This window comes from Geotrypetes seraphini, chromosome 10, assembly GCF_902459505.1.
Source record: "Geotrypetes seraphini chromosome 10, aGeoSer1.1, whole genome shotgun sequence".
Taxonomy (NCBI): Eukaryota; Metazoa; Chordata; class Amphibia; order Gymnophiona; family Dermophiidae; genus Geotrypetes; species Geotrypetes seraphini.
In genome coordinates, this window is record NC_047093.1 from 92618297 (window position 1) to 92643792 (window position 25496).

Consider the following 25496-nt stretch of genomic DNA (forward strand, 5'->3'; position numbering starts at 1 on the left):
AGATCATTTATAAATAAGTTAAATAGCTCTGGTCCCAGTACAGATCCATGTGGCACTCCACTATTTATCCTCCTCCATTGAGAAAAATGACCATTTAACCCTATTCTCTGTTTTCTGTTCGATAACCAATTCCTAATCCACAAGTGAATATTGCCTCCTATCCTATGACTCTTTAATTCTTTTCAGGAGCCTCTCCCCACCATGTGGTCTGAGTGAAGCCCTGCCCACCACCTTCGGCCCTTTAAACTTTCATCAGGGCACTGTTGCTCACAAGCTCCCAGCAGGGAGAGGAGAAAGGGAGCCAGCTGATCATTCCTCCTTTCCCTACTGTCGGATTCACCTTCCAAGCCTCCTCAACCAGCTCTTTAAAGGGTCACATGACAGGCAGGCCTGTGCAGCCACAGGGCTCTGCCAAAGGGCCCTTTGTGTGGACCAAGAGGACATAGAGGACAGTGAGTAAAAGAAACAAAGATAAGAGATGTCTTTTCAAAAACATTAATCTTACCACAGTAGTGTGTGCTACAAAGGATTGCTTGAAGTATTAAAATTTTACTGACTGTAATTTTGTAACTAAAAAGAGAACAATTACTAGTAGGGTGTGCTGGAAATGAGCACTTGAAATACTCTGTTAATGACTGCAATCTTGTAGTTATAGAGCAGTGTTCCTCAATCACCGGTCCAAAAAAACGCCGATCCACAAACATTTCCTGCCAGTCCGCGAAGAATTAGTGTCCCCTGCAAGTGCGTATTCGCCTTCCTTCCGGCTTGGCTGCTCCTTTATCTTCAGTGCCAGCTGCAACTGTTTGCCGGGACAGCGCACAGTGGCTCTTGCACGCAGCACTTGGCTGACCTGGAACTGGAACCGGGTCAGCTGCATGCAGCGCCAAGCCATAAGGAAGACGGACACACGATTGCACGGGACACTAATCCGGCTTCGGTAGAGGGGGGAATGCCCAGCTGGATGGCCCTGAACAAGTAAGGGAGAGAAGGGATAACATGGAACAAAGGGAGAAACGAAGGAGGGGGAAGGAGCACGTTGGGACATGGGAGGGGCATGAATTGGGACAAAGGTTGGAAGGCATGGAGGGAGGACACGAACTGGGGACATAGAAGGAAGAGAGGAGGCATGAACTTGGGACACAAGGAGGGGATAGAAAGGGAGAATTGCTGGGGATGAGTGTGTGAGAGGGAAAAATAGTGCACATGTGTAAACTGATGCCATGACTTTTACATGTGCAGGGGTTAAGTTGTAGAATAGCCTGGTTGGTTAAATTCGAAAATGTAGAGATAAGAGCTCATTTAGGAAAATGCTGAAAACACAACTAGTTGTAGATGCATTTCTTTGAGAAATTGATCTTATGCAAGGATTGAATCTGCTTGTTTTGTTCTTAACTTGTTCTGAATTTTACAATGTTTTATGTATGTAACTATTTGTAAATCGTTTTGGAACAAAATGGTATAGAAATGTTTAAAATAAATTAAAAAATTAAATAAATAAAGAGGAAAATTGTTGGGCAGAGAGAGCGAGAGGAGTGAGGTAGAGATACATGGGAAGGAGAAGGATGAGAGGGAGAAATGTTGGATATGGTGGTGGAGAGGGAACAGAGGGACAGATTGAAGGGGATGCAAGGGGGAGAAATGTTGGACATAGTGATGGAGAGAGAGGTGTGGCATGGGGCTGGTGATAGAAGGAGAAATGTTGGGCATGGGGCTGGTGGGCAATAGTGAAAAATGCTGCACAAGATGAGGGAAAAATGTTGGATATGGCAGTAGAGGTAGTGGGAGAGGCACACCATGGATCTCTCTCTCTCTCTCTTTCCACACTCTCTGTACATGGGATGGAGACGGGGACCAAGTTCACGGGGACGGGATGGGGACCGAGCTGCGGGGATGGGGTGGAGACAGGGTTTTTATTTCACTCATAGTAATTTGCCGGTCCACAAAATAATTATTTTATTTCCGCTGGTCCATAGGTATAAAAAGGTTGAAGAATATTCTTATAGAGCATACCAGAACAGTTACAGAAGTGTGCTGATTTAAAAACTTCAACCTTAAAGTGGTTCCTGTTCAAGAGTCAAAATTTGATAAAGATATTATAATATTTACTAGAAGTGTTACCAGAAGTAAGCATATGTTGATTTAAGGCCTTATCCTAAATAAGCAGTGTTTGCTAGAGAGGTTTATCCATTTCACCCTCAATCACAACTACAAGAACTCACGTATAATTCAACTCTTCACCTTCCCCTCCCTAAAACTATGCCACTCAAAAAAATTCCTCGACAAAACCTACGCCTTCCAAGCCGCCAAAATAAACCCTTGGATAGCCCAAATGGCCCTCAAGGTCTACAACTACCTCGACTTTAGAAAACTGCTCAAAACTCACCTATTTCGAAACCAAGACCCTTAATGCCCCTTTATTAGCCCCCCCCCCGTCTGATCTTCTCCCCTCCCCCTCCCCCTCCTCTCCTCCCTACTTCTCTCCTTGCTGTTCGTAACCCTACGATCATTTTGATATGTAACCTCTTGTAACTACTCCCTCCTTACTGTTTGCTACGCTAGGTTCAATTTGATATGTTACCACTTGTAACCACTTGTTCAATTTGATATGTAACCACTTGTAATCTTTGTCTAACTAATGTGAACCGCCCAGAACTCTTCGGGGTATGGCGGTATACAAAAATAAAGTTATTATTATTAATTAGGTTCACTTAAAACTTTTAATCCTACAATTATAGTCCACACAATAAGATTAAAGATGAACTGGACATTGATAGCAAGCCTGACACTAATAAGCATAATCTGAATTAAAGTAGGACTAATGGATGGAGCCTTCCAAAATAGCTGCAATCTGACATGCCATTCCAACAAGCAATAAAGCATGACGACTAAATATCAAACACATCCTCCACACGAGTCAAGAATCCCAGCCAGACCAAATACCATCAAGCATGGATGTACTAGGGGTCCCTGGTGTGATTGTAAGAAATAGGAAGACAAAACCCATAATACCCCACCAGTACAAGAGCAGAGATTGTAAAAACTTATAACAAATTGTATATACTGCTGAATCATCATCAGAAGAATATGTACATGAATGTACACTCAGGATTCTCAAAACTTACCATGCCTTTAACATGGTCACTAAACTGGTTCCAGACTATTTAGCATGCCAATATTTTACTGGCCAATTATAAGAACAGCCTTTTCCGACTGACTCTGCCATGCAAATGTAGTAAAATGAGGTCATTAATATTAAAATGGTAGTAAAATGGGCTCACCAATATTTAAAGGAGAACTACGGGCAATTCCCTATCATTGCCGGGTGATTCTCTAACCTCATTGTGACACATTTGCAGCCTTGCGTGCTTGGGCCAGTCAGTGCCATAGGCCCATCTCCAGAGCATTCCCAGATGCATTGGGAAGGGGAAGGCCTGCCATTTTGAAAAGATGGGCCTGCTAGCCAGAAGAAGTAGGCATCCTTCTGGGCGGCTGTCGTTGGAAAGGTTCCGGGGGATGTTGGGGGTGGGGGACCCCGGCGGAGGGATGGAGTAGGCATTCCTCCTGCTGGAAGGGGTGTCGGGAAGGGGGGATCCCACCTGGTAGGGGGTAGGAATCACCAGCGGTGGGAGGGAGTGGGCATCCCTCTTCTGGGAGTGTTGGTGGGACTGTCAGGGGGTTTGTGGGGTGTGGTGAGGGTGGCGGCAGGAGACCCCTGTGGCTGCGGCAGTGGCAGGAGGGTATGGGCATCTGCTGATCTTGTTCAGTGTGTTGGGAGGGAGTCCGGGCAGTGATGAGCGAGGGGGAACTCTTCTTTCTGTTGCTTTCCCTGCCAGTTAATCAGCTGATCCAGCAGGACTTGGGGAGAACTGCGGCTCAGTTAATCGAGGCAGGGAGAGCAGCTTTGAAAGGAGGGAGGAACTGTGCTTAGCAATTGCTCTTCTGAGCAATCACTAGGCACAGTTCCTCCCCTCTCTTTACCAATGATTCTCCGCACAAATAGCATGCGTATAATTTGCGTCAGAGGGAAGCTCTAGTGGGGCAGGCCGTGAGTAGCTCATTCAGAGGAGCGATGCCACTGCCGACTGTCCACCACCACCACTGCCACTTTAGGAGGCCTCGGAGGTATGTCATGTCTCACAGTGAGAGAGTCGGTGGGGTGGTCTGCACAGGGGAATGGGAGGGAGGGAGGGAGGGAGGGAAAGCTGCTACACAGGGGAATGGGAGGGGTGGAAAGATGCTGCACATGGGGGGAGAGAGGAAGAATTGTTGGGGTGGAGGAGAGGAAGGGAGAGAAGAGGTAGAAAGGGTTGAGAGGGATAAATCCTGCATATAGTGGAGGGGAGGGAGACGTGCATGGAGAAGAGAGAGGGAGAAATGTTGGACAAAGGGTGGAGGGCAAGGAGAGATGGTGTATGGGGCAAGAGAAAGAAATGTTGCACATCATAATGGAAGGGAAAGATGCTGCATGGAGGGGAATAGAGAGGTTTGACCAAAGGCACAAGGCAGGGAGAGAAAGAGAGAGATAGTAGATAGTGGGAAAGAAACAAATGATGGCTATGGCAGTGGAAGGTAGAAAAAAATAATTTTATTTTCTATTTTGTGATTACAATATGTCAGATTTGAAATGTGTAGCCTGCCAAAGCTGGTGTTAGACAGCAAACATGAGCTAGGACTTAACAGAGAGAGGAAAAGTATTTTTTGATTATTTTGTTTACACAGCACCGGCATGGGATTGGAGGGGGAAAAGGGGTGGTGTGGTGGTAGAAAAGCTACAAAATAAACCCATTAGGATGTCTGAAAAACAATGCCCAATTGAGCAGGAAAAGCGAATCAAATCGAAAAATCAATTTAACTGGAAGAACCATGACAGAATAAGTTATACTTTTTGGTGGGTGAACTTGTGCACCACATACAGATATGAAAGAATTAATGCAGAGTGTAGAGGATTTAGTGGTGTATTTAATAAAGTTTGGAGCCCATTGACTAAATTTGTAAAATAATAATAATTTATATTTGTCTTATCTTTCCTTTTGTTCATTTACCTTTACACATTGTGGCCGGGCCAGATCCCGAGTAGGTAGGAAACCCCGGCTCGAACCACGGGTAAGATTTTAGGAACGCCTTTCGTATGGTTGGTTAAAAGAAAACCCGGACACTGGACTTTTCATAAAACTTCACCGGGTTTATTAAAGTGCAAAAAAAAAAACGCACAGTTGTCTCGGGGCAAAGTCCTTGAGTTCACAGTATATTACACAAGTCCCGGTCACGCTGGATGTGCCTCTGCCTGGGACGGTCAATCTTCCTCAATATATTGAAATCATAAAACAAAAATCAGAACAATGCTTCTGTAGTTTCTTCACTGCCTCTGTAGGGTCCCCTCTCAGGACTAAGGCTTCTCCCAGCCAGAGTTGGTTGGCTAATTCACAGCTGAGCACCACAGGTGCCAGCAAGCTTTCCACTATACTTTCAGAAAAACCGTTTTTGACTTTTATTACTTTTCCTCTTTCTCACCTGGTCTCTTCCTTTGAAGGACGTTCCCAACCTGAACACAGGTTGTGCGGGCAAACCTCCCTTGTGCTGAAGGTCTTCTAGCCCACCCGAACATGCCCCTAACATCCCAAACTTTAATTCAAAGGGCACCTAGGAGAACTGAGTTCCAGGAATTACTTTTGCTTTGCTTAATTAGGCACTGTTGCCAAACCTTTTCCAGCTCAAGACTCAATGTCCATTCTTCCCCAAACATGTATTCTTCAGTGCCTTCCTCACTGAGCATTTCCCATGCTGGCTCCAGGGCACTAGGGCTCTCTATGAAGTCCTGCGCATCTGCCGGTTCTTCCCGTCCCCCTATCTGGATACTGGCCAGCCCTCTCCAATCGTTTTCCCCTTCAGGTACACCTTCCAGCCCCTCACCCCAAAATGTGTTAGGAAAGGGAATGTACTTCCCTGGAGGTAATCTCTCTCCCCTGATGGGCTGGCTTCCTGGGAACTTTCTTGGTTGGCTCGGGGAAGAAGGGAGATAGCAGCTCTCTTGGGGTCCTGCTGGACTCCTGCAATCAGGAACAGCTGAGCCTCCTCCTTCTCCCTGATTACTCTGCCTTCTGCCTATTTGAGGTTTGCATGGCTGCAGGGCTCGGTAACCAGCTCCACCCCCTTCTACCTGGATTTCCCTAACCCTGGGAAAGGAGTGATAGGGCCTGGCTTGTGGTTTCAGTGTCCTCCCTTCTGGAATTCCTGGCTGGCTCCACCCCTGCTTTTCCTCCATGCTATTTGGTTGGGCTACCCTGTAGCTTTTCCCAGGGTAACCGGGCTTTATTTTAGAGCTGACAGCCTTAAGGGCTGTATTTCTGACTGGTCCCACAGTCTTTTTACCTGTGACAGGAGCTTCCCTGTCACAACATCCATGGGGGGGTGGGGGGTTGGAGGGAGGGGAATAAATATTGATGGGGACATTTGGGTAACTTTATTCATACTATATATTGTGTTATATTATGTTTCAAGTTTCAAGTTTATTATAATATTTGATTAAACGCTTTTCAGATTACAAAGCGTTTTACAAAGGCAATAAAATTCAATTATTATATGTTGGATAACTGAAAATCTTGAATGATATATATGTTACCTGTACAGATATTAGTGTAATGTATGTAATACCTACTGTTTGTTCATTTGTATGACACTGTTTTAGATTAAAAATCAATAAAGAATAAAAAAAAAATAATAAATTTTCCCTGAATTGGGCATCATTAGTATACATACTCATAACCTAGCATTTCAAGGAGCTTTTTAAAAATTGCTATAGTATCAGTATAAAGCACAGCTAATAGGCCCAGGCAGCTTCAGTTTAGACTTTAATCCCTTCCCTCTCATCCCTGGCCTGATCTCTGATTTATAGACCCTTGATCCAATTAAAAGGCTAAAAAAGTAATTACCGTATTTTCACATAGATAACGCGCACCCGTGTAAAACGCGCACACGGGTATAGCGCGCGAAAAACACAACTTTATGTACAGAAATTTTTATATACCGCGCACACACGTATACCGCGCATGCAGCCCAACTCTCCTTTCACCCGCCCCGACTCTCCTCTCCCCCTTGAAGTCCTGTCCCCACCCTGAAAACCTGATGCCCCCCCCGACGTTCGATTCACCCCCCCCTCTTCGCAGGACCGCTCGCACCCCCACCCCGAAAGGACCGCCGACTCCCCGACAATATCGGGCCAGAAGGGAGCCCAAACCCTCCTGGCCACGGCGACCCCCTACCCCCACCCCGCACTACATTACGGGCAGGAGGGATCCCAGGCCCTCCTGCCCTCGACGCAAACTCCCCTCCCTCCAACGACCGCCCCCCCCAAGAACCTCCGACCGCCCCCCCAGCCGACCCGCGACCCCCCTGGCCGACCCCCACGACACCCCCACCCCCCTTCCCCGTACCTTTGGTAGTTGGCCGGACAGACGGGAGCCAAACCCGCCTGTCCGGCAGGCAGCCAACGACGGAATGAGGCCGGATTGGCCCATCCGTCCCAAAGCTCCGCCTACTGGTGGGGCCTAAGGCGCGTGGGCCAATCAGAATAGGCCCTGGAGCCTTAGGTCCCACCTGGGGGCGCGGCCTGAGGCACATGGGCCCAACCCGACCATGTGCCTCAGGCCGCGCCCCCAGGTGGGACCTAAGGCTCCAGGGCCTATTCTGATTGGCCCACGCGCCTTAGGCCCCACCAGTAGGCGGAGCTTTGGGACGGATGGGCCAATCCGGCCTCATTCCGTCGTTGGCTGCCTGCCGGACAGGCGGGTTTGGCTCCCGTCTGTCCGGCCAACTACCAAAGGTACGGGGAAGGGGGGTGGGGGTGTCGTGGGGGTCGGCCAGGGGGGTCGTGGGTCGGCTGGGGGGGCGGTCGGAGGTTCTTGGGGGGGGGTCGTTGGAGGGAGGGGGGTTTGCGTCGAGGGCAGGAGGGCCTGGGATCCCTCCTGCCCGTAATGTAGTGCGGGGTGGGGGTAGGGGGTCGCCGTGGCCAGGAGGGTTTGGGCTCCCTCCTGGCCCGATATTGTCGGGGAGTTGGCCGGGCAAGAGGGCTTGGGCTCCCTCTTGCTCCGATCGTGGATGCGGGTGCGAGCGCGTGCGAGCGGTCGTTCGGGGTGGGGGTGCGAGCGGTCCTGCTGGGGGGGGTGAATCGGGCGTCGGGCGGGGTGGGAACTATGTAGAAAAACTTTTGTATACCGCGCTCACGCGTATAACGCGCGAGGGGTATGCGCGGTAGGTAAAAACGCGTATAACGTGCGCGTTATATGCGTGAAAATACGGTAACTAATTTCTATTAGCTAGTAATTAGCTCTTAAGAAATAGTCTAAGAAATCCTTGGAGAGTAATCTACCAATTACAACATTACAAAATAATAACAACAAATTAAACATTACCATAGCCTAAAATATAACTAGCAATCTTAGGGGACTTTAGTGTGTATATTCCAACTCTCTTAGCAACTTAACAAAGAAATCACCAATATTAAGATGCAGGCAGCAGTGCAGCAGCAAGATGAGGGCTATTAAGGGCTCCTTTTATGAAGATGCATTGGGCCTTAACGCATGGAATAGCGCGTGTTAAAATGCCGCTCGCACTAGCCGCTACCACCTCCTCTTGAGCAGGGAGTAGTTTTTTGGCTAGCGCACACTATAGTGCACGCTAATCCGGTGCGTGCGCTAAAATCACTAGCACACCTTCATAAAAGGAGCCTTAAGTCTTTTGTACTGAGTGTCACATGTTTGAGAGTTCCTAGCACTCAAAGAATGGGTATGATCTCTTGAGGCTAGAATAGCAGACTTGGAGGAGACCTAGATGCCTGGGGCCAGTCAGAACCTTAGGCCCCTCCCCATTGCATCCCAGGATGCGCTGGGAAGGGAAAGGCCCGCCAATTTGAAGAGGCAGGCCTGCTGGCCGGAGGGAGTAGGCATCCCTCTTGCTGGCCTTCATCTTAATGGTCTGAGCTGTCGGGGGAGGGGGGGGCAGTTTGTTGGAGGGGTGGGGGACCCTGGTGGCAGGAAGGAGTAGTACAGGGATGGAGGACAGGAGACTGTTGAAGGATTATTGGGGGGGGGGGAGATGCTGGCGGTAGAACGAGGGACATGGAACAACCCTGGAGGAAGGGATTATTGGGAGGGAGAGAGAGAGGGTGGGAGGAATTGAGGGTCTTTTTTTCGGGGCTGGTCTGAGCTGTCAAGCATTACTTTCCTGTCAGTGCCTGAGCCAATCAGTGATCAGGTACTGACCGGAAAATAAGGCTACGACAGCTCTCCCCTCCGTTTTAACCTTTTACATTTACTTTTTTTTTAACTTATTGTAGTTCTCCCTCCTCCCACTTTTTTTTTCTATATGTTCATTTTCATCTCCATCAGTATGTTTTTACGTCTGTTTTTAATGATTGTGTAAATTCCCAATTTTTACTGTACATCGCCTAGAAGTAATGATATGCGATCAATCAAATTTTTAATTAACTTGAAACTTGAAACTCAGACCTTGCCAGAAAATTTTGCCCTCAAATGGAGTAGTACGAGGTTACAGAATCATCCAGCGACAATAGAGAATCATCCAGAGTTGTCATTTAATATTAATGAGCCCATTTTACTACTATTTTAATATTAATGACCTCATTGTTCTACATTTGCATAGTAGAGTTGGCTAGGAAACTCAAAAAAGACCACAGTGAGCATTCTGATAATTGACCGGTAAAATACTGGCACTCTATCTGGCTGGAACCGCTCTGTTGATTGTGCTGATCTATATATTCTAAAAGTGAAACAGCTAAAGCTAAAAGTAACCAGAGAGCGTATGTTTTCTTGCATAGGTCCTCGCATATGAAATGCGATTCCACTGTATATACGCCAGCAGGAATATTTAAAAGATTATTGAAAAGATACTTATTTTTCAAGATGAAATACAGGAACTGAGTATCCCGCTGTATATTTGAGCGCTGGACGCTGATAATAATATAACAGACCATTACAAAACTTATGTATGTATTCTTATTTTACTGAGTATGTATTTGCTGTGACCCACTTTGTATAAAGCGGTACACATTTGAATAAACTATAAACCGGTGTAGCGACCACCATTAAGAGCACAGTAAGTTTTGAGAATCCGGTCCTGAATACTGATATTTTCTCCGTAAGATCCAGCACTGACAGGCTTATCTGAAAACCCCATGCCGGCCACTATCCAGATAATGGTACTGAATATCTGGATATTTTTTTAACTGCTGTAGCCAACATTTTTTAAAACCCTGACTGGGGCAACTGAATATTGAGCCATTAATTTCTGGGGCTTTTGGGCTGTCTTCCACTCATAATCTGTATTCCAGACACTGCAATGAGTTTCTAGCACTCCTTGTACTCTGAAGGTGTTCCCTAGACCTTGCATGGATGCTCCGAAGAAAGGGATTTACCGGTACATGATTTCTTGATACATCATATCTGGGACTCAAAAGCTCAAGTTCTACAACTCTTGATAATCTTTTAAAAGATGTTGCAACCTGCAAACATACAAGGAAATTTAAAATAAATATCTATGTCAAGTCTTCTCAAACCTATTCTGAGGATCCTACAAAAATCCGATTTTCAAATATGCATAATTTGCACACATTGGAAACTCAGTATATGCAGATTTATGCAATGTGGATATTCTGAACATCAAACTGGCTTTGGGGTTCCTAGGACTATTTGGGAGCCCTGGTTTGTGTATTTATATCCAATAACCCCTAGAATAATGTTTGTCATAAAATCTGCTATATACATCTTGCATTAAAGGAAATCAATAGGAGAATGACTTTATGAGATTACTACAAGTCTTAGGTGACTGAATACATGCATTGTGTTCCAGTTTTATGGCAGAAATTAAGCAATTATCTCTGGTAAGTGAGGATATTATGGGCTCCATGCTACATCTAAAGAACAAAAGTAAATTCCAGAGGTCACTAGGATTTGGAACATAACTGGGAAGTGAGGTATATGCTGAAAATAAGGCAGTAGATAGCCGTTTGATCTGATGCAGGAAAAGTCTTTAATAAACCTTTCCTTTACATTTTTGGAATGTCTATTGTCATGAACTGGCCTATATTGGGATGTACTAGCCTGTCCTACAAGTATAAATAGTGCCCCCCTCTTGGAGGCCTTTGCTTCCCTCTCCCTCTCCCTCTGAAAACTAGGAGAAGGGTCAGGTCCCTCACATAGCCACTTGAGAGAAAGCCCCAGCCAAGCCAAGAAACAAATTCATTTGAGGAAGAAAAACTGCAACATTCCTTCTTGAACAATCCCACTACATTCCTGGACTAGTAGGCTATTTTCCCATCCTCATAGATATTGAAAAAATGGTCTCTGTTCAAAATTTATCCATTGCTCACATAATAGACTTATACAGTAAAGTCCACTGTGCTTACAAGTGCTCAGAGATATGTAACCAAGCCAAGAGTGAAAGCCGCTATAGTGGGACCCACCACCCAATCATTGCAAAGGTAGTAAGTCAAAACAGGGTGTTATTATTTTCAACTTGCGCGTTCCTAATATAAAAAATAAAGTTGTTAAATTTGAAATGTCACCACTTAGCTTTAAAGGTGTTTGAGGGTCCTGACGCGGACCACATTTTAGTGTGAGAAAACTTACTTGCCAGAGCTTGTAGGAAGCCTCATTACACAGAGTCTTGAGCTTATTTTCTGGATTCCTCTGTGAGAAGGCCAGAAAAGGTAGCTCAGGTGGCGGCCACAGTCCGCATGTTGCTGGACATTACGGTCCTAGAGTCCATTACAGAGCAAGACTTGGGCTCCGGAAGATATTCAATATACTTCATTGTTCCAAAAAGAGGCTCCAAAGATTGGAGGCCAATCCTGAACCTCAAGGCAGTCAATGTGGCCTCGCTTCCAAATGGAGACAGCACTTTTGGTGATTGCCTTGGTGGCTACGGGGAAGTTTTTGGCCTTCCTGGCTCTGATGGAAGCATGTCTCCATATTCCCATCTTTCTGGACCACAGAAAATGCCTGAGGCTTCATATTCTGCAGCAGCATTATCAGTTTGTGGCATTATCTTTCAGATTAGCGACGTCTCCAAGGACCTTCACCAAGCTGATGGTGGTGGTGGCAGCCTATCTGCATACCCTAGGCATTCTGGTTCACCTGTATCTGGACAACTGGCTGATCAGGACCCCATCGGAGTCCGAGGGTGTAGGGCAGTTCATCAAGACATTCAGTTGCTTCAGCACCTGGGCTGGGTGACCAACTTCTGGAAGTCACCTCGAGCCGATGCAGGACTTGGAATACTTGGGGGTTCGCTTCCACATGGGTCAGAACAAGTTGTTCTTGCTCGTTTCACGTCAGGAGAAGTTGTGCAAGGTGGCCGGGGATTTCCTGGCCACTCCGGTTCTGATGGTCTGGCAGTGTTATGCCTATGGCCAGGGCATAGCGTATGTACTTATATGAATCTTCATGTCTGTTTCAATTCTTTTTTTAAACCCTGCTTCAACTTTGTTACCAAAAGCATACTGCGGGCGTATCCTGTGCTGTTTCATGTCTATTTTTAACCTTGTTTCTGCTTTGTTTACCGAACCTGAAAACCATCTCTGTGTGAGCAGATTTGCAAAACAACTTACTTCAGCATTTTGGTGTGTGTCCTGTGATAAGGGATAGAGTTGGAACAGCGGTTAACATTCCAGCTGGAAGATAAGGGAAACACCTGTTGTTTACTGCACAGACAGCAGTGTGTGTGAGACAGGACAAAGGTAGTATGGAAAAAGTATATAAAAAAAGCAACCCTGGGACTTTTTCCTTCGTTGCAACCAATCTATCAATCGAAAGGATTCCCAATTGTGAAGGGTGGCTATGATAGATATGGTGATGTAGAGAGATAGAGATAGAGATAGAATCTGTTTTATATATATATATAATTTGTTTTATCTGATGTCTATGCAATAAAATATCATATTCCTCTGATGCTTTCTTTGAGTGGTACTGTGCACCCTTGTTAAACAGATACAGGGCAATACAGGCAGTATCTCTTAGGTTCTGGGGACCATGGTGTCAACAACTGTTGTGATTTCTTAGGCCAGGCCCATTTACGCCTTCTGCAGGATGCCCTGACTGATGTCATGCTGGAGTCCACAAAGGGATGCTCTGCATGCCCTGCTGCCATGGATGATGGTTCGGAGCAGTTTCACCTGGCAGCTACACCCTTTCTCTCTCTGTCCAGAAGTCTTCCCCTCCAGATTTCTGAGTAGATTATCTAGAGAGATGCCATCCAGAGGTTGTCTGCATGGACGTTCCTGTTCAAGGCCGGTGGGCCCTCTCTGAGCGGAAGTGGTCGATCAATTGCCTTGAGCTTCAGGTGATTTGACTGGCTCTCCTCCACTTCGAGAGTTGTCTCTGGCATTGGGCCAGCTGCATCAATCACCAGGAGCAGAGTGGAGGCTCAACTTCTCTTCCAGTGGGCGGAGAGTTACCTCGTGGCGCTTTCAGCTGTGGTCAGAGTGGACAGCATCCAGGCGGATTATCTCAATCGTCAGACTCTGGACCCCAGGTAGTGGTCCCTGTCTCAGAGTATTCAACTGCATAATTAAACACTAAGGTTTTCCCACATTCAACCTCATGACTTCAGTGGCCAACAAGAAAGCAGATCAGTTCTGCAGTTGATTCCATGAGGCCAGCCTGGATGCTCTGGTTCAGTCCTAGCTATGGGAAGGTCTTATTTATGTCTTCCCTCCATGGCCCATGATTGGAGCCTGTTGAGATGGATAGCAGCCCACAAGGGTCAAGTGATCCTTGTTGCGCCCAAGATTCTTTTTCTGGTGGCCACTACCTCCACTTGCAGGGTTTTGGAGCTTCAGGTTCTTGCCTGCCAGGATCCCTTTCTGCATATTACGGATTCCAGCGTGGTGCTGAGCACTGTTCCCTCCTTTCTTCTGAAAGTGGTCTCGGCTTTCCACATTAATCAGGAGGTCCAGCTTCCTGCTTTCTCTTCCTCCGGTTTGAGGGAGCAGGACCGGATATTGTTGTCCCTGTTGTGGTACCTGGAAGTTCCAAACAATTTTTGTCATCTCTATTCTGGTGGGTCCTACCTGCAAGGACAGGCTGGCTTCCAAGGCTACCATTTCTGGATGGATCCATTTCCTTTGCTTCAATAGCAGCTGGAAAGAAGCCCTCTCCCCCATCCCCCCCCCCCGTCCCCTCCTGTTACGGTGAGGGCTCATTCTACTAGAGGCATCTCGTCCTCTTGGGCGGAGTCGTTGATGATCTCTATGGAGGAGATTTGTAGGGTCACTACCTGGTCCTCTTTGCATACGTTCACTAAGTTTTACAGAATCAATGTGGCGGCCAAGCAGGATGCTGCTTTTGATTCCTCTGTTTTGGCAGCAGGCTCAATCTCACTCTGGCTCTCCAGGACTGCTCTGTTACGTCCCACTAGTCCAGGAATAGAGTGGGATTGTACAAAAACGAAAGATTATGTTCTTACCTTTGCTAATCTTTCTTGTAAATCCACACTCTATTCCTGGAACCTGCCCTGGGATTTGCTGATTTGCCAATTGTCTGCCTTTACAAGTACTTGTAAGCTGGATTTCTGTTTTCTGACCAACCTTTATAACAGTGCCATCAGAATGGGTTTAGCCTTTAGTTTTGGGGGGTCCTGAGGTAAGAGGGGACGGGATCAAAACTCTGTGTAATGAGGTTTCCTGCAAGCTATGGTGAGTATGAGAAAATAACTCACTAGTCCAGGAATAGAGTGTGGATTTAGAAAAAATTTAGCAAAGAGTAAGAACCTAATCTTTCCTTCCTTTCTCTTATCTCTTTTATTTAGATTATATGAGGTTACAAACATTCTCTCCTCTGGATGCCTGACTCATAGTTGAGTATCACAAAGGTTTTTCATTATTTAAAGCAAACAAAAACACTGAAGCAAACTTCTCTCTCAAACTGCATCAATTATATCTTTCAAGTTATCCTCAAAGTACCTCTTTCCTTACAAGTAATTGCAAAACTCCAAACCTGCTGGGCTTTTCCCAAACCAGCAAGCATAGCTAAACAACTGACAGCAAGACTGTTCTCCTGCCCTGAACTTCATTAATATGAGCAACCACTGTGTTGCATTCTGTCTCCAACACAGGTTTCAGTTTAGTATTTCCACAACACCTCAAACGCTGCCCATTCTTGCTGAGGTATAATGTCTGAATTGACCTGTTTTCCCATAAACATTCCAAAGAGTTCAGCTTACTCTTTCTTACAGCAGGTTTCAGTTCAGCTTCTCTAAACCCCCAAGTACTATCAAACTCCTGCTGAGGTAAAGTGTCTGAACTGACCTGGCTGTACTCCAGTATGCTTTCCAAAGGGTTCTACTTCTCTTTCCCTTCCAGAACCAGGAAAGAGGGACTGAAGCTTCCTTTGTTCCTTGCCTCAGACAAACTCCCAGAGTGTGACCCTGGATTTTAACCAGTTCAGAGACTCTACTCTTTTCAGGAAGATTGCTGGCCCCTAGTGATCTGAAAGTCAAAAATTCTCTAACCCCTGTGGCTTCTTTGTTGCTAGGCAACCCCTTGTTGATTCAGCAAGCCTTTATTCCCCAATAGTAAAACCAAACACTGAAGTATTCTTTGAGCTGCCCCTTCTCCTCTTTCTGGGTCCCAGTGTGTCTAGAGGAGGGGATTTTCCCCTCAAATGGGAGTGTGTGGTGCAGTGGTTAAAGCTACAGCCTTAGCACCCTGGGGTTGTGGGTTCAAACCCATGCTGCTCCTTGTGACTTTGGGCAAGTCACTTAATCCCCCAATTGCCCCAGGTACATTAGATAGATTGTGAGCCCAGCGGGACAGACGGAAAAATGCTTGAGTACCTGAATAAATTAATGTAAACCATTCTGGGCTCCCTTGGGAGAACGGTATAGAAAAATGAATAAATAAATAAATAAAGTAGGAGTAATACAGAAGGGATCCTGCTTTCCCAAGGTAAACTAAACTAAAACTTAACTTTATATACCGGGTCTTCAACCAAAGGAAGCTCGACGCGGTTAACAATAAGTTAAAAAAATAAGCTAAAATACAAGAGGATTAATTTTCAAAATGTTTAGCAAATAGAAAAGTTTTTAAAGATTTACGGAAAGATTGGAAAGAGCTGGGACACTTCAAAATTAAAGGAAGTTCATTCCATAATTGGGGAAATTTAAAAGCCAGAGAAAGGCTAAAATTGACTCCTTGAATTCCTTTCCTAGAAGGGAGGGAAAGTTTACATTGTTGAGTGCCTGTAGTAGTTCCTCTCAAGTAGTGGGCAGCTCCTGGGTTACCCATCACACTATGTATAAGAAGTATTCCTAATGATTGTAGCCAAGAGATATGTATGTTTAGGGGGTAATATTCAGCCCAAATTGGTAAGCGGCATGTACGTTGCCTACTGTTGTGAGATGACCTAACCCCAAATATTCAATACCAGGACTTGTGCAGCTCTCAGCACTGAATATACAGGAATAGAGTAGCAGCCTATGGTTAGTGCAGTAGGCTGAGATCCTGGGGAACCAGGTTGAATTCCCACTGCAGCTCCTTATGACCTTGGGCAAGTCACTAGGTACCAAACTTTGATTGTGAGCCCACTAGGAACAGAGAAAGACCTGCATATAAAATGTGTACAACACTATGTACATCTATCGGTGCTATAGAAATTATAAGTAATAGCTGTAAAACATCATTCTATTAGCTCATTCCTTAGAGTATGGAGACCTGTTCAATTTTATTGTGATTTAGACCATTGACATAAATTACTTCAATGTAATATCCATAAAATATATATTGAGTCTCTTCTTATCATTTAATTGTCATTTGTGATGCTCATTGGGATGCTCATTGGGAACTCTTCCATGTTTCGCATGTATACTTTCAGCTGAAATTATATGTACTGGCCCTGCTGGATTTGTTTGCCATGAGGCACTGGTTGTCAATACTATCGCCTTGCTTTTTAACTGCAATATGTACAACTAGTCTGGTCCATGTCTGAGTTATCTTTTGTATATTTGTATATTTATAATAATTATCTGTATACTTTGTTTATTTATTTTAATAAAGAAATTATAAGTAGTAAGGTGCGCTAATCTAGAAGTTAATCGGACACCAGCCAATATTCAGATTAGTTCCCAGTTAACTTTGTTATGACAGCCTGCTTGCATAGTTGGTTAGCTGACTGAATATTACTAGGTGCTAGCGATGTCCAAGCTCCACCCTAGAGCATCCCTAACTTAATTTTTTTTTTTTTTTTTATTCAATTTTTCTATACCGTTCTCCCAGGGGAGTTCAGAACGGTTTACATGAATTTATTCAGGTACTCAATCATTTTTCCCTGTCTGTCCCGGCAGGCTCACAATCTACCTAATGTACCTGGGGCAATGGGGGAATTAAGTGACTTGCCCAGGGTCACAAGGAGCAGCGTGGGTTTGAACCCACAACCCCAGGGTGCTGAGGCTGTAGCTTTAACCACTGCGCCACACACTCCACTTAACCAGTGGCACTATCCAGTTAATTGTTGCTGAATATTGATGGCTGACCAGGTCGGTGGGGGTTTAACCTTGCAAGAGTCTCTCCCACCAAAGTAAACCCTTTTGAATACTGACCCTTGTGACACACTTATACCCTGCTCTGACCGGCAGGGGTATAGTTGTGTTGAATCTTGGCCTGTCGGCGTGGCCTCCTCAGGTAGGAGGAAGGCTTTTCAGGTTAGAACAGACCTAGGCTCCTGCCTAGTCTGCCAGGCCACACTGAGATCCTCTTTGCCCAAAAAGGAGGTGACATAATTTTAAGTCTGTTCAAAACTTGTTCATTAGCTTTAGAGTTGTCAGAATGGCTTACAGTTAGAGCATGGCATGTAATGGCAATTCCCTGGACTTGCCTTGTCTTGAAAATAGTCCTTTTCACCAGGGTTCAGAAACACAAAAATGCCACAACAACAATAAATCTCCAAAAATCATGAAAACAAACTGCCTAACAAAGCAGGAACCTAAAGTAGCAACTGTGACTTAATGTCCCAACTTTCAGTTCACCTAGCTGACTAACGGTTAAAGAGTTCAAAGTTGACTTCTAAGCTCGTTAGTAACAGCTGAGTTTCTCAGTTCACGGAGCACAGCAGGACAATAGATAAGCTGCAGAGTTTTACTGAGGCTTTCACACAGGCAATTCACACTTCTACAAGATACAGTTCTCTTGAGCAAACACTGACCTGGGCAGCCCCCAAAGCGAAACGGAGAGGCTCTCCGGCTATCTCTAATCACTGCCAGCTGGGGCTTGGTTTACGAGAGCCAGCACAAGCACAGCCTTGCTTCACTTCCTTTAGAAACTAACCTCCATTTCAGCAGGGAAGTTATCAGCTTCCAAAAACAGCTCAGAGATCTCCATGGCTTCTGCCTTCTCAGCAGCAGCTGGGGTTGAGCTTGGGCAGTCCTCAGACATCTCTATGTCATTACTAAGGTGGGGTTGAGGAGAGAGGCTTCTCTCCTTCTCTGCTTCCTTGCACTGCTGTAGGTCATGCCTTGCCCGAAGCTTCTCAGCTCCTGCTTGGTCCCTGCTCCCCTTACTGTGATCCCATGCTCTGTTTTTATGTGTGTTAAAGCCCCACCCCTCTCTCCTAATAGCAGCTGTGTTAGGCAGGAAATCACTAGGGAAATTATTCAGGTTTCCCCTAGGCTGGTAATGAGCATACCTTCCAGCATGGGGACTCCACTTCTCAACAAAAGTCCTCCCAGGCTTTCTGGAGTACCTGTAATGAGACGGCGCTCTCTGCTGGATATTCCTATGCTCATGTCTCTCCTGCTCTACTTCACTGTCTGAGGGGTAGTCAGCCAATTCCCAAACTTTACTTTTAACCTGGTCAGCCCTTCTGACCAGGGACTGTGTTCTGCTTTTATCCCTTACAGGGACAAAGCTGGCTACAGGTTTGTCACACCCTTTAGAACATTTTAATCTAATTGGCTATGAATATTATTTTCTATAGGATGTAGAAATTACTTCTTTTTAGTTGCAGTGATTATGAGATTTTGGGATTAAATTTATTTTTAAATCTCATCACAGGACTGTCTAGGCCAGGGGTAGGCAATTCCGGTCCTCGAGAGCCGGAGCCAGGCCAGGTTTTCAGGATATCCACAATGAATATGTATGAGATGGATTTGCATGCACTGCCACCTTGAGATGCAAATCTATCTATAAACTCTATAAAAAAGAAACTTCTGTATGTCTGTACAGTGTTGAGTACATCTAGCAGCGCTGAGGACATGACAAGCAGCAAGTTTTACTAAAGCTTTTGGGGTTGGATAAAGGTTACCATACTAAATGGATCATTGGTCTGACCCAGCTTGGCCACTCTGATCTTCTGAAAGTACTGTATTTTTCGATCCATAAGAAGCGCCTGACCATAAGACGCACCCTAGATTTAGAGGAGGAAAACAAGAAAAAAAAGCATTCTGAACCAAATTCTCCCTGCCAGGCTCTGCACCCAACCCCACACTCCTTGTCAGGCTCTGCACCCTGTCTCCCCCCCTTCCCTGCCAGGCTCTGTACCTCTCTGGTGGTCTAGTGGTAGGCCGAGACAGGGCACAGGGCAGGCAGGCCTAGTAGCAGGCAGGCAGGCCTAGTGGCCTAGAGACAGGCAGGCGGGCCTAGTGGCCTAGTTACAACGAGTTAGGGTCCTCCACCCCGAGGCAAGCAGGCAGGCAGGCATGCAGGGCCCCCCACCCCCTGGCAGGGCCTTGTGACAAATCTAGCTCTCCTGCTACCTGTGTCTCAGGGTTATATAGGAAGAGCAGTAACTCCTATGCAGGAGAGCTGACCAGGTTGGCCCTGCCGATTATGAAAGCGCTGACTTTCCTTGTACCGACATTGAGCCAGACACTGACTGCCAGGGAGAGTTCAGTCCAGTTGCAGGTTACTCTCCCAAGCCCGCTATTAGATCTCAGAGGAACTCAGGATCTAGGAAACTACAGCTCCCAGAAGGCCAGAGTCATAGCAGGAAGCTGCCACATAGGCAGACACAGCTGCAGAGAGAGCTTTCTCCCTTCCTCCTCTTCAGAGCAGGGAGGGGCGAATTGGAGGCTGTTAAAAACAAGGCAGCTGAGACCCAGAGAGGGGGAGGAGCAGAGGAACTGGGAGCGTGCTCCAGAGAGGCAGCAGGATTTCTCTCCCAGGCTGAATGCTGAGGAATTGGGAGAAGAATGTGAAATGGTGGATCTTTCAGAAGAGTCTGAACCCACCATTAGGAACCAGTTGGAAGTTTGTGAACCGATGGATATTGGTTTGACTAGTGAACCTTGTGAGAGGTTAGAGATTATGGACACAAGCTGAGAGGTGGGAAGAATTTTGTTACTGTTTCTTATCTGCTTGTTTTTGCTTGGTAAAATCGTGAGACTAAGCTTGATGTGTATACAGCAGAACTTTCTGAATTTGAAAACTAACCTCTGAAGCATTTTTGTTATATTGTTTTTTTGCTCCAAACTGCTTGAACCATTTAACTACGGAGCCCTGCTCCTTATGCTCCCCTCCACACAGCTGGAGAATAATTAATCACTGATAAGGCTCTGCAGGGAACGTCAGCTATGGAGGAGCTCCGTTTGCATAATTCCCTAGCCGCAGTCAGCCTGCACCAGAGTGTCAGTTTGGTTAGTATACTTTGTGGGTTTTGAAAGTCTTTTTGTCATGAACTTTGTGTTTTGTTCTTTACTGCTGCACCATTGAAAAGAACATTACTAAACTTACTTTGAGGGTTGGTGAAAAGGACTATGTTACTGAGACTGAAGTTCAGCCATAATTCTGATTTTGTGGTTTCTTTATTTTTCCTGATTTTTGATAGCTCACTCATTCTAGTGCTGGTAAAAGCCAGTGTGGCCAGATTGGCCCTGTTTTGCATATTTTGAGTTCTGAATGAATGTACTATAGAATGTTACAACCTACTGATAAATACCAGAACCTTCTGATCCAGGGTCAGAAATAAAAGTACATCTTTATTTTTGAACCTGTTGAGAGTGTGTGGTTTCCTTGCCTGTCTTCATTGTGAACATTTGACCTATTGTTTTCACCCTAGGCTATGGCCTAAATAGCCTGAAGGATTCCCTAGTTGAAGGGAACGCGCTAGGAGCAGTAACGGTCGCCGTGAACCCGGTTGCGACAGCCTCCACCATGAGGAAAGCAAGCAAGCAGGCAGGATCCCCCGTACCCACCCTGAACTCCCCCTGTACCTTATTTTAGTTCCTCCGGCGGTCCAAAATACTTAGAAAATGTATAGGTAGCTAGTACAAACTCAAAGTCTCACCACCCTTGTGAAAAATCGAACAGAAAAAAACAGGAGACAGCAAAACGAAACTACCAAGCACGCATGGGCTGCTGCTAGGACTCACACAACCCTCCCTGCCCACATGCAACAGCGCTGGGAGGCCAATAAGGACCCATTCACATACTTATCTACTGTCCAGCCAAGCACCACCCAGCCCCTCTTACCGCGTGCCCTGACCACAGTAGCTACAAATCGCGCTGTGCCTTTCCTGGGTTTACAGCATGTATGCGGGTGTGTGTGTGTGTGCATCCAGCCACCCTCTCACCGCTAAGGTGTGTTGTACCCTCTCATATGGAAGGAAAAAAAACTTGCTGTTCCCTCTCCCTACTATAACTCTACCTGTACCTCCTCTTGCAGATGGAAATACTTGCTGCCGTGCCCTTCCTCTTCCTGTAGGTAAAGCTTGCAGCGCCCGTTCTACTTGTACTCCCTCTTTTCCCTTCCCTTTCCTATAAGGAGAGCTGGTATGGATGCATTCGCTTTGGCTCCTCCTCTTCTAGGTATGAATGCAGTTACATTGCCCTCTGCTACACACTCTCTTATTATCCTTTCATTCCCTGCAGCTTTAAAGGCATTCAAAGAGCAACGCCGGATCACCGGGTTGGGGGGAGGAACTTTGGGTATTCACGCTATAAGACGCACCCTTCTTTCCACCCACTTTTTGGGAGAAGAAAAAGTTTGACTTATAGAGCGAAAAATACGTTAACTAATATAGGGTTCCTTTTACTAAACAGTGGTAGAGGTTTCTACTGTGACCAATGACGTCAATGAGCCAATGCTCATAGGAATTCTATGAGCATCGGAGCATTTACTTTGCCAGCATGCAGAAGAAACCTCTACTGCAGCTTTGTAAAAGCCAGCAATAGTTAACATGGTAAATGATGAATATTCATCCATTCTACTCAGAGTTATGTCTGCCATGCTGTGCAGGTTATATTCTTCTATGCCCTGTTGTGTCAAGGTCATTTAATTTTGATTGATTGCATTCTCTTTCTATATATGGATCCTCTATGTTTATCCTACACATTTTTTAATTCAGTCACGGTTTTTGTTCTTACCACCACGAATTCAATCTTACTATTGATTAAGAACTTATCAAATGTGTAAATAGCACTCGACATTGTGCTGCTGCCCTACATCCCAACAGTCACATGATCTTGACAGGAAAGTAGATGAATGGCCTGTTCCCTGAACAAGAGCTCAAGTACTTACATAAGGCATCAGTCAGCAGCTGTGGCTGGCCATAGTGCACTATGGCGACGCACAGTGTATTCAGTGCAACCACGCAGAGGACAAACCAGTAGAAGCTCTGCGCTTTTACCATCCGCCGTATGAAGAAGCGAAACATCTTTTCCTTTCTGCGGAAGTAGGAGGAGCTTTCATTCTTCCCGCTTTTCAAGCTGGCTCGAGCAAATGGAGATCCTGAGCACCGAAAAGTGGACAAAGCGAGTTATGTTAGCACATTAGGCCATGGAGTTTTTGAAGGTTAGCCAACATGTTCATTGCCTTGTTACAGCTTAACACAAGCTTATGCTCATAATTGTGGATTAACATCACTACAGGTACAGCAACAACCATACGAATACAGACATCATTGGCAACCATGCAATGGTTGCCCAGAGGGATTCTACACATTTTGAAATTTAAGTGATGCTTGAAAGAATTTATAATTTTATTTATTACAATGAACTGCCCTTTCACTATATGTATATGCAGTCCAGTGCATGTCAGTGGAAAACTATAGTACAGTGTCTCTCACACTTTCTCGAGCTGGGGCACACTAAAGGTAGTGGCTACGGCTTGAAGTGCGCAGATGTCACTGTTATGACATCATGCATATGTGTGATATCATCACGTCGACGTCTCTGCATGTGTAGAGTCCCTCCAGATGGGCCCTGAGATGCCAGTAGGGGGTGCCAGTAGGAAAGAGGGCCTGAGAGGAGAGGCACTGGTGCCAGCTGTGCCTACAGCAGTTTTTCTCAACTACTTCAAGCTAAGTACCCCCTAAGTCTAACAAATATCAACTGATTACCCCAACTACAGACCTCCCTAGGCCCACCCAAGCTCTGCCCCAGATCACATCCCCTTTACTAATTGTAATGCAATTTTTCCATTCATTTTTCATATTCACACCATATACACAGAAGATATAAATTCTCAAAACTGACACATTTCTAACACTATATTGAAAATAAAATCATTTTATCTATCGGCGATCCTCTGCAGGCTGTTGTAATTAGCTTTAAAGGTGAGGCCAGGGGGAAGCCGGAGGACGCTAGACAGAAGGGGAAAACATGCAGGCCTTCGGCAAATCGGGCAGTGCTGGCGCTGTACCACGTAGGGATGTCAGTTTGGATGCACCTCACTTCCTCCTCAGTGGCCGCGGCACACTTGGAATCTCAGGAGACACGCTAGTGTGCCTCGGCAAACAGCTTGAGATACACTGCTATAGCACATTCCTTCTAAAACCGGACAAATTCTCATTTGTGATGAGCACACGCAAATGTAGAAAATCTTCGCTGCTGTCCGCTGATCTTATTTGCATGTGCAATTTTTTAAGAATGTCTCAGGTTTTTAATTTCGATATCAAACTAGCTGTGTTAGCAAACCGTTGCTTTTTAATGCTTTTTTTGAAAATCCTGGCTTCAGTATTTTCTGGAGGACAGCAATTTGAAATGTAGTTTCCAGAGTCAAATTGGTCTGAATTTTCTCAGCAGCAGATCTGGTGAGAGGGCTTGGGGGTTAGGTGTTTCAGGTTGTGCAGATTATCCTTGTTAAGATCAGCTGGAAAAATGTGAAGGGTAATTTAGAAGTAGTATAAGAGTAATTTGAGCCTAGGGGTGGGTGGGCAGATAGTAGTTCACAGGTTTTTGTAAAAGGTCTCCTGCAAGATGTCATGGAGGAGGAGCTTGAGAAACTCCTTTGGTGGCTGCTCATAATCTAATGCATCCAAAAATTGCTTAGATTTTTTAGAGTCAGCTTCAAGGGGTATAGAAAGAGTCTCAGCCATGTCTTTCAAAAATTTAGAAAAAGAAGACGTCAGTTTTTTGAGTAGGGTCTTGAGAAGATGGTAATTGAGAATCTTCATCTGAAGAGATCTCATCATCAGAAATAAGAAGTGCCTCAGAATCACCCCAGAGATCAGAATCTCGTGTTGGTGGAAGGCGGTGCCGAGCACTGGGTGTTGATGGTTCCAGATGCTTCATTTTCTTCAAGGCCTTACCCGATCTGACTGACACCGTGTCGGGAGATGTTTGAGAAGAAGAGCAGTGCCAAGCTGTCTCCAACACCGATTCTTTAACCAAACGAGGTAGCACCGATGAAGATTCTTGACATGTCGGTGCCGATATCGAGGACTCAGACCTGACTGGCACTGACACTGGAGGAGCTAGCATCACCATAACAGGGAGTAAGAGTTGTTAACTGCTCCCGAAACTCCTCCTGCAGCAATTCTTTAATTTGATCTATGATGGAAATAGGGTGAGCACAGCGTCCGCACTTCTTAAAACCCGTTTGAGGAAGGGACATTGAGGGAAAGATGGCCTCGGCGAAATCGAAGGTCGAGGCTTTGGGGGTGGAACAAGCCCTGCCGGGCCGAACACACGAAAGGGAGAAATTAAAAATTTTTTTTTTTTTTTGTATTAGAAAAAAGAAAAGAAAAAACAAATACTGACTGAAAAGTCAGAAAATACGCCGCATGAGCGGGAAGGCAGCAAAAAAATATCAATAGCCATTGATGAGCGACTTCTTAGCTCCACGGAAACTAAGAAACTGAGGGACCACGCCCCATACATCGGGAGGGAAGGCGCTCGTGCATGCGCAGTTTGGGCTATTGCAAGCTTTCTAAACACTTAAAGTGGTGATGCACTTTTGAAGTGGTCCGTACCGGTGCTCCGTCGGTGATGTCACCCATTCGTGAGAATATGCTGCCTGCTTGTCCTGGGATAAAAGGAGGTATTGATGCCCCTGTATAAGACTTTGGTGAGACCTCATTTAGAATATTCTGGAGACCACACCTTCAAAATGATATAAAAAGGATGGAGTCAGTCCAAAGGAAGGCTACTAAAATGATGCGTGGTCTTCATCATAAGATGTATGGGGACAGACTTAAAGATCTCAATATGTATACTTTGGAGGAAAGACAGGAAAGGGGAGATATGATAGAGATGTTTAAATACCCGTGTGATG

General features: G+C 45.6%; 1 protein-coding gene across 5 annotated transcripts in view; it reads right to left on the reverse strand.

The window, feature by feature from the left end:
• The window catches only part of CACNA1B (calcium voltage-gated channel subunit alpha1 B), a 1471643-nt gene that overhangs the window by 622110 nt on the left and 824037 nt on the right, over window positions 1-25496 (reverse strand). For all 5 annotated transcript variants that reach the window (XM_033960470.1, XM_033960471.1, XM_033960469.1 and 2 more), the window contains one exon: window positions 22521-22730. In XM_033960470.1, the coding sequence (XP_033816361.1) occupies window positions 22521-22730 (210 nt within the window). The remainder of the gene's footprint in view (window positions 1-22520; window positions 22731-25496) is intronic.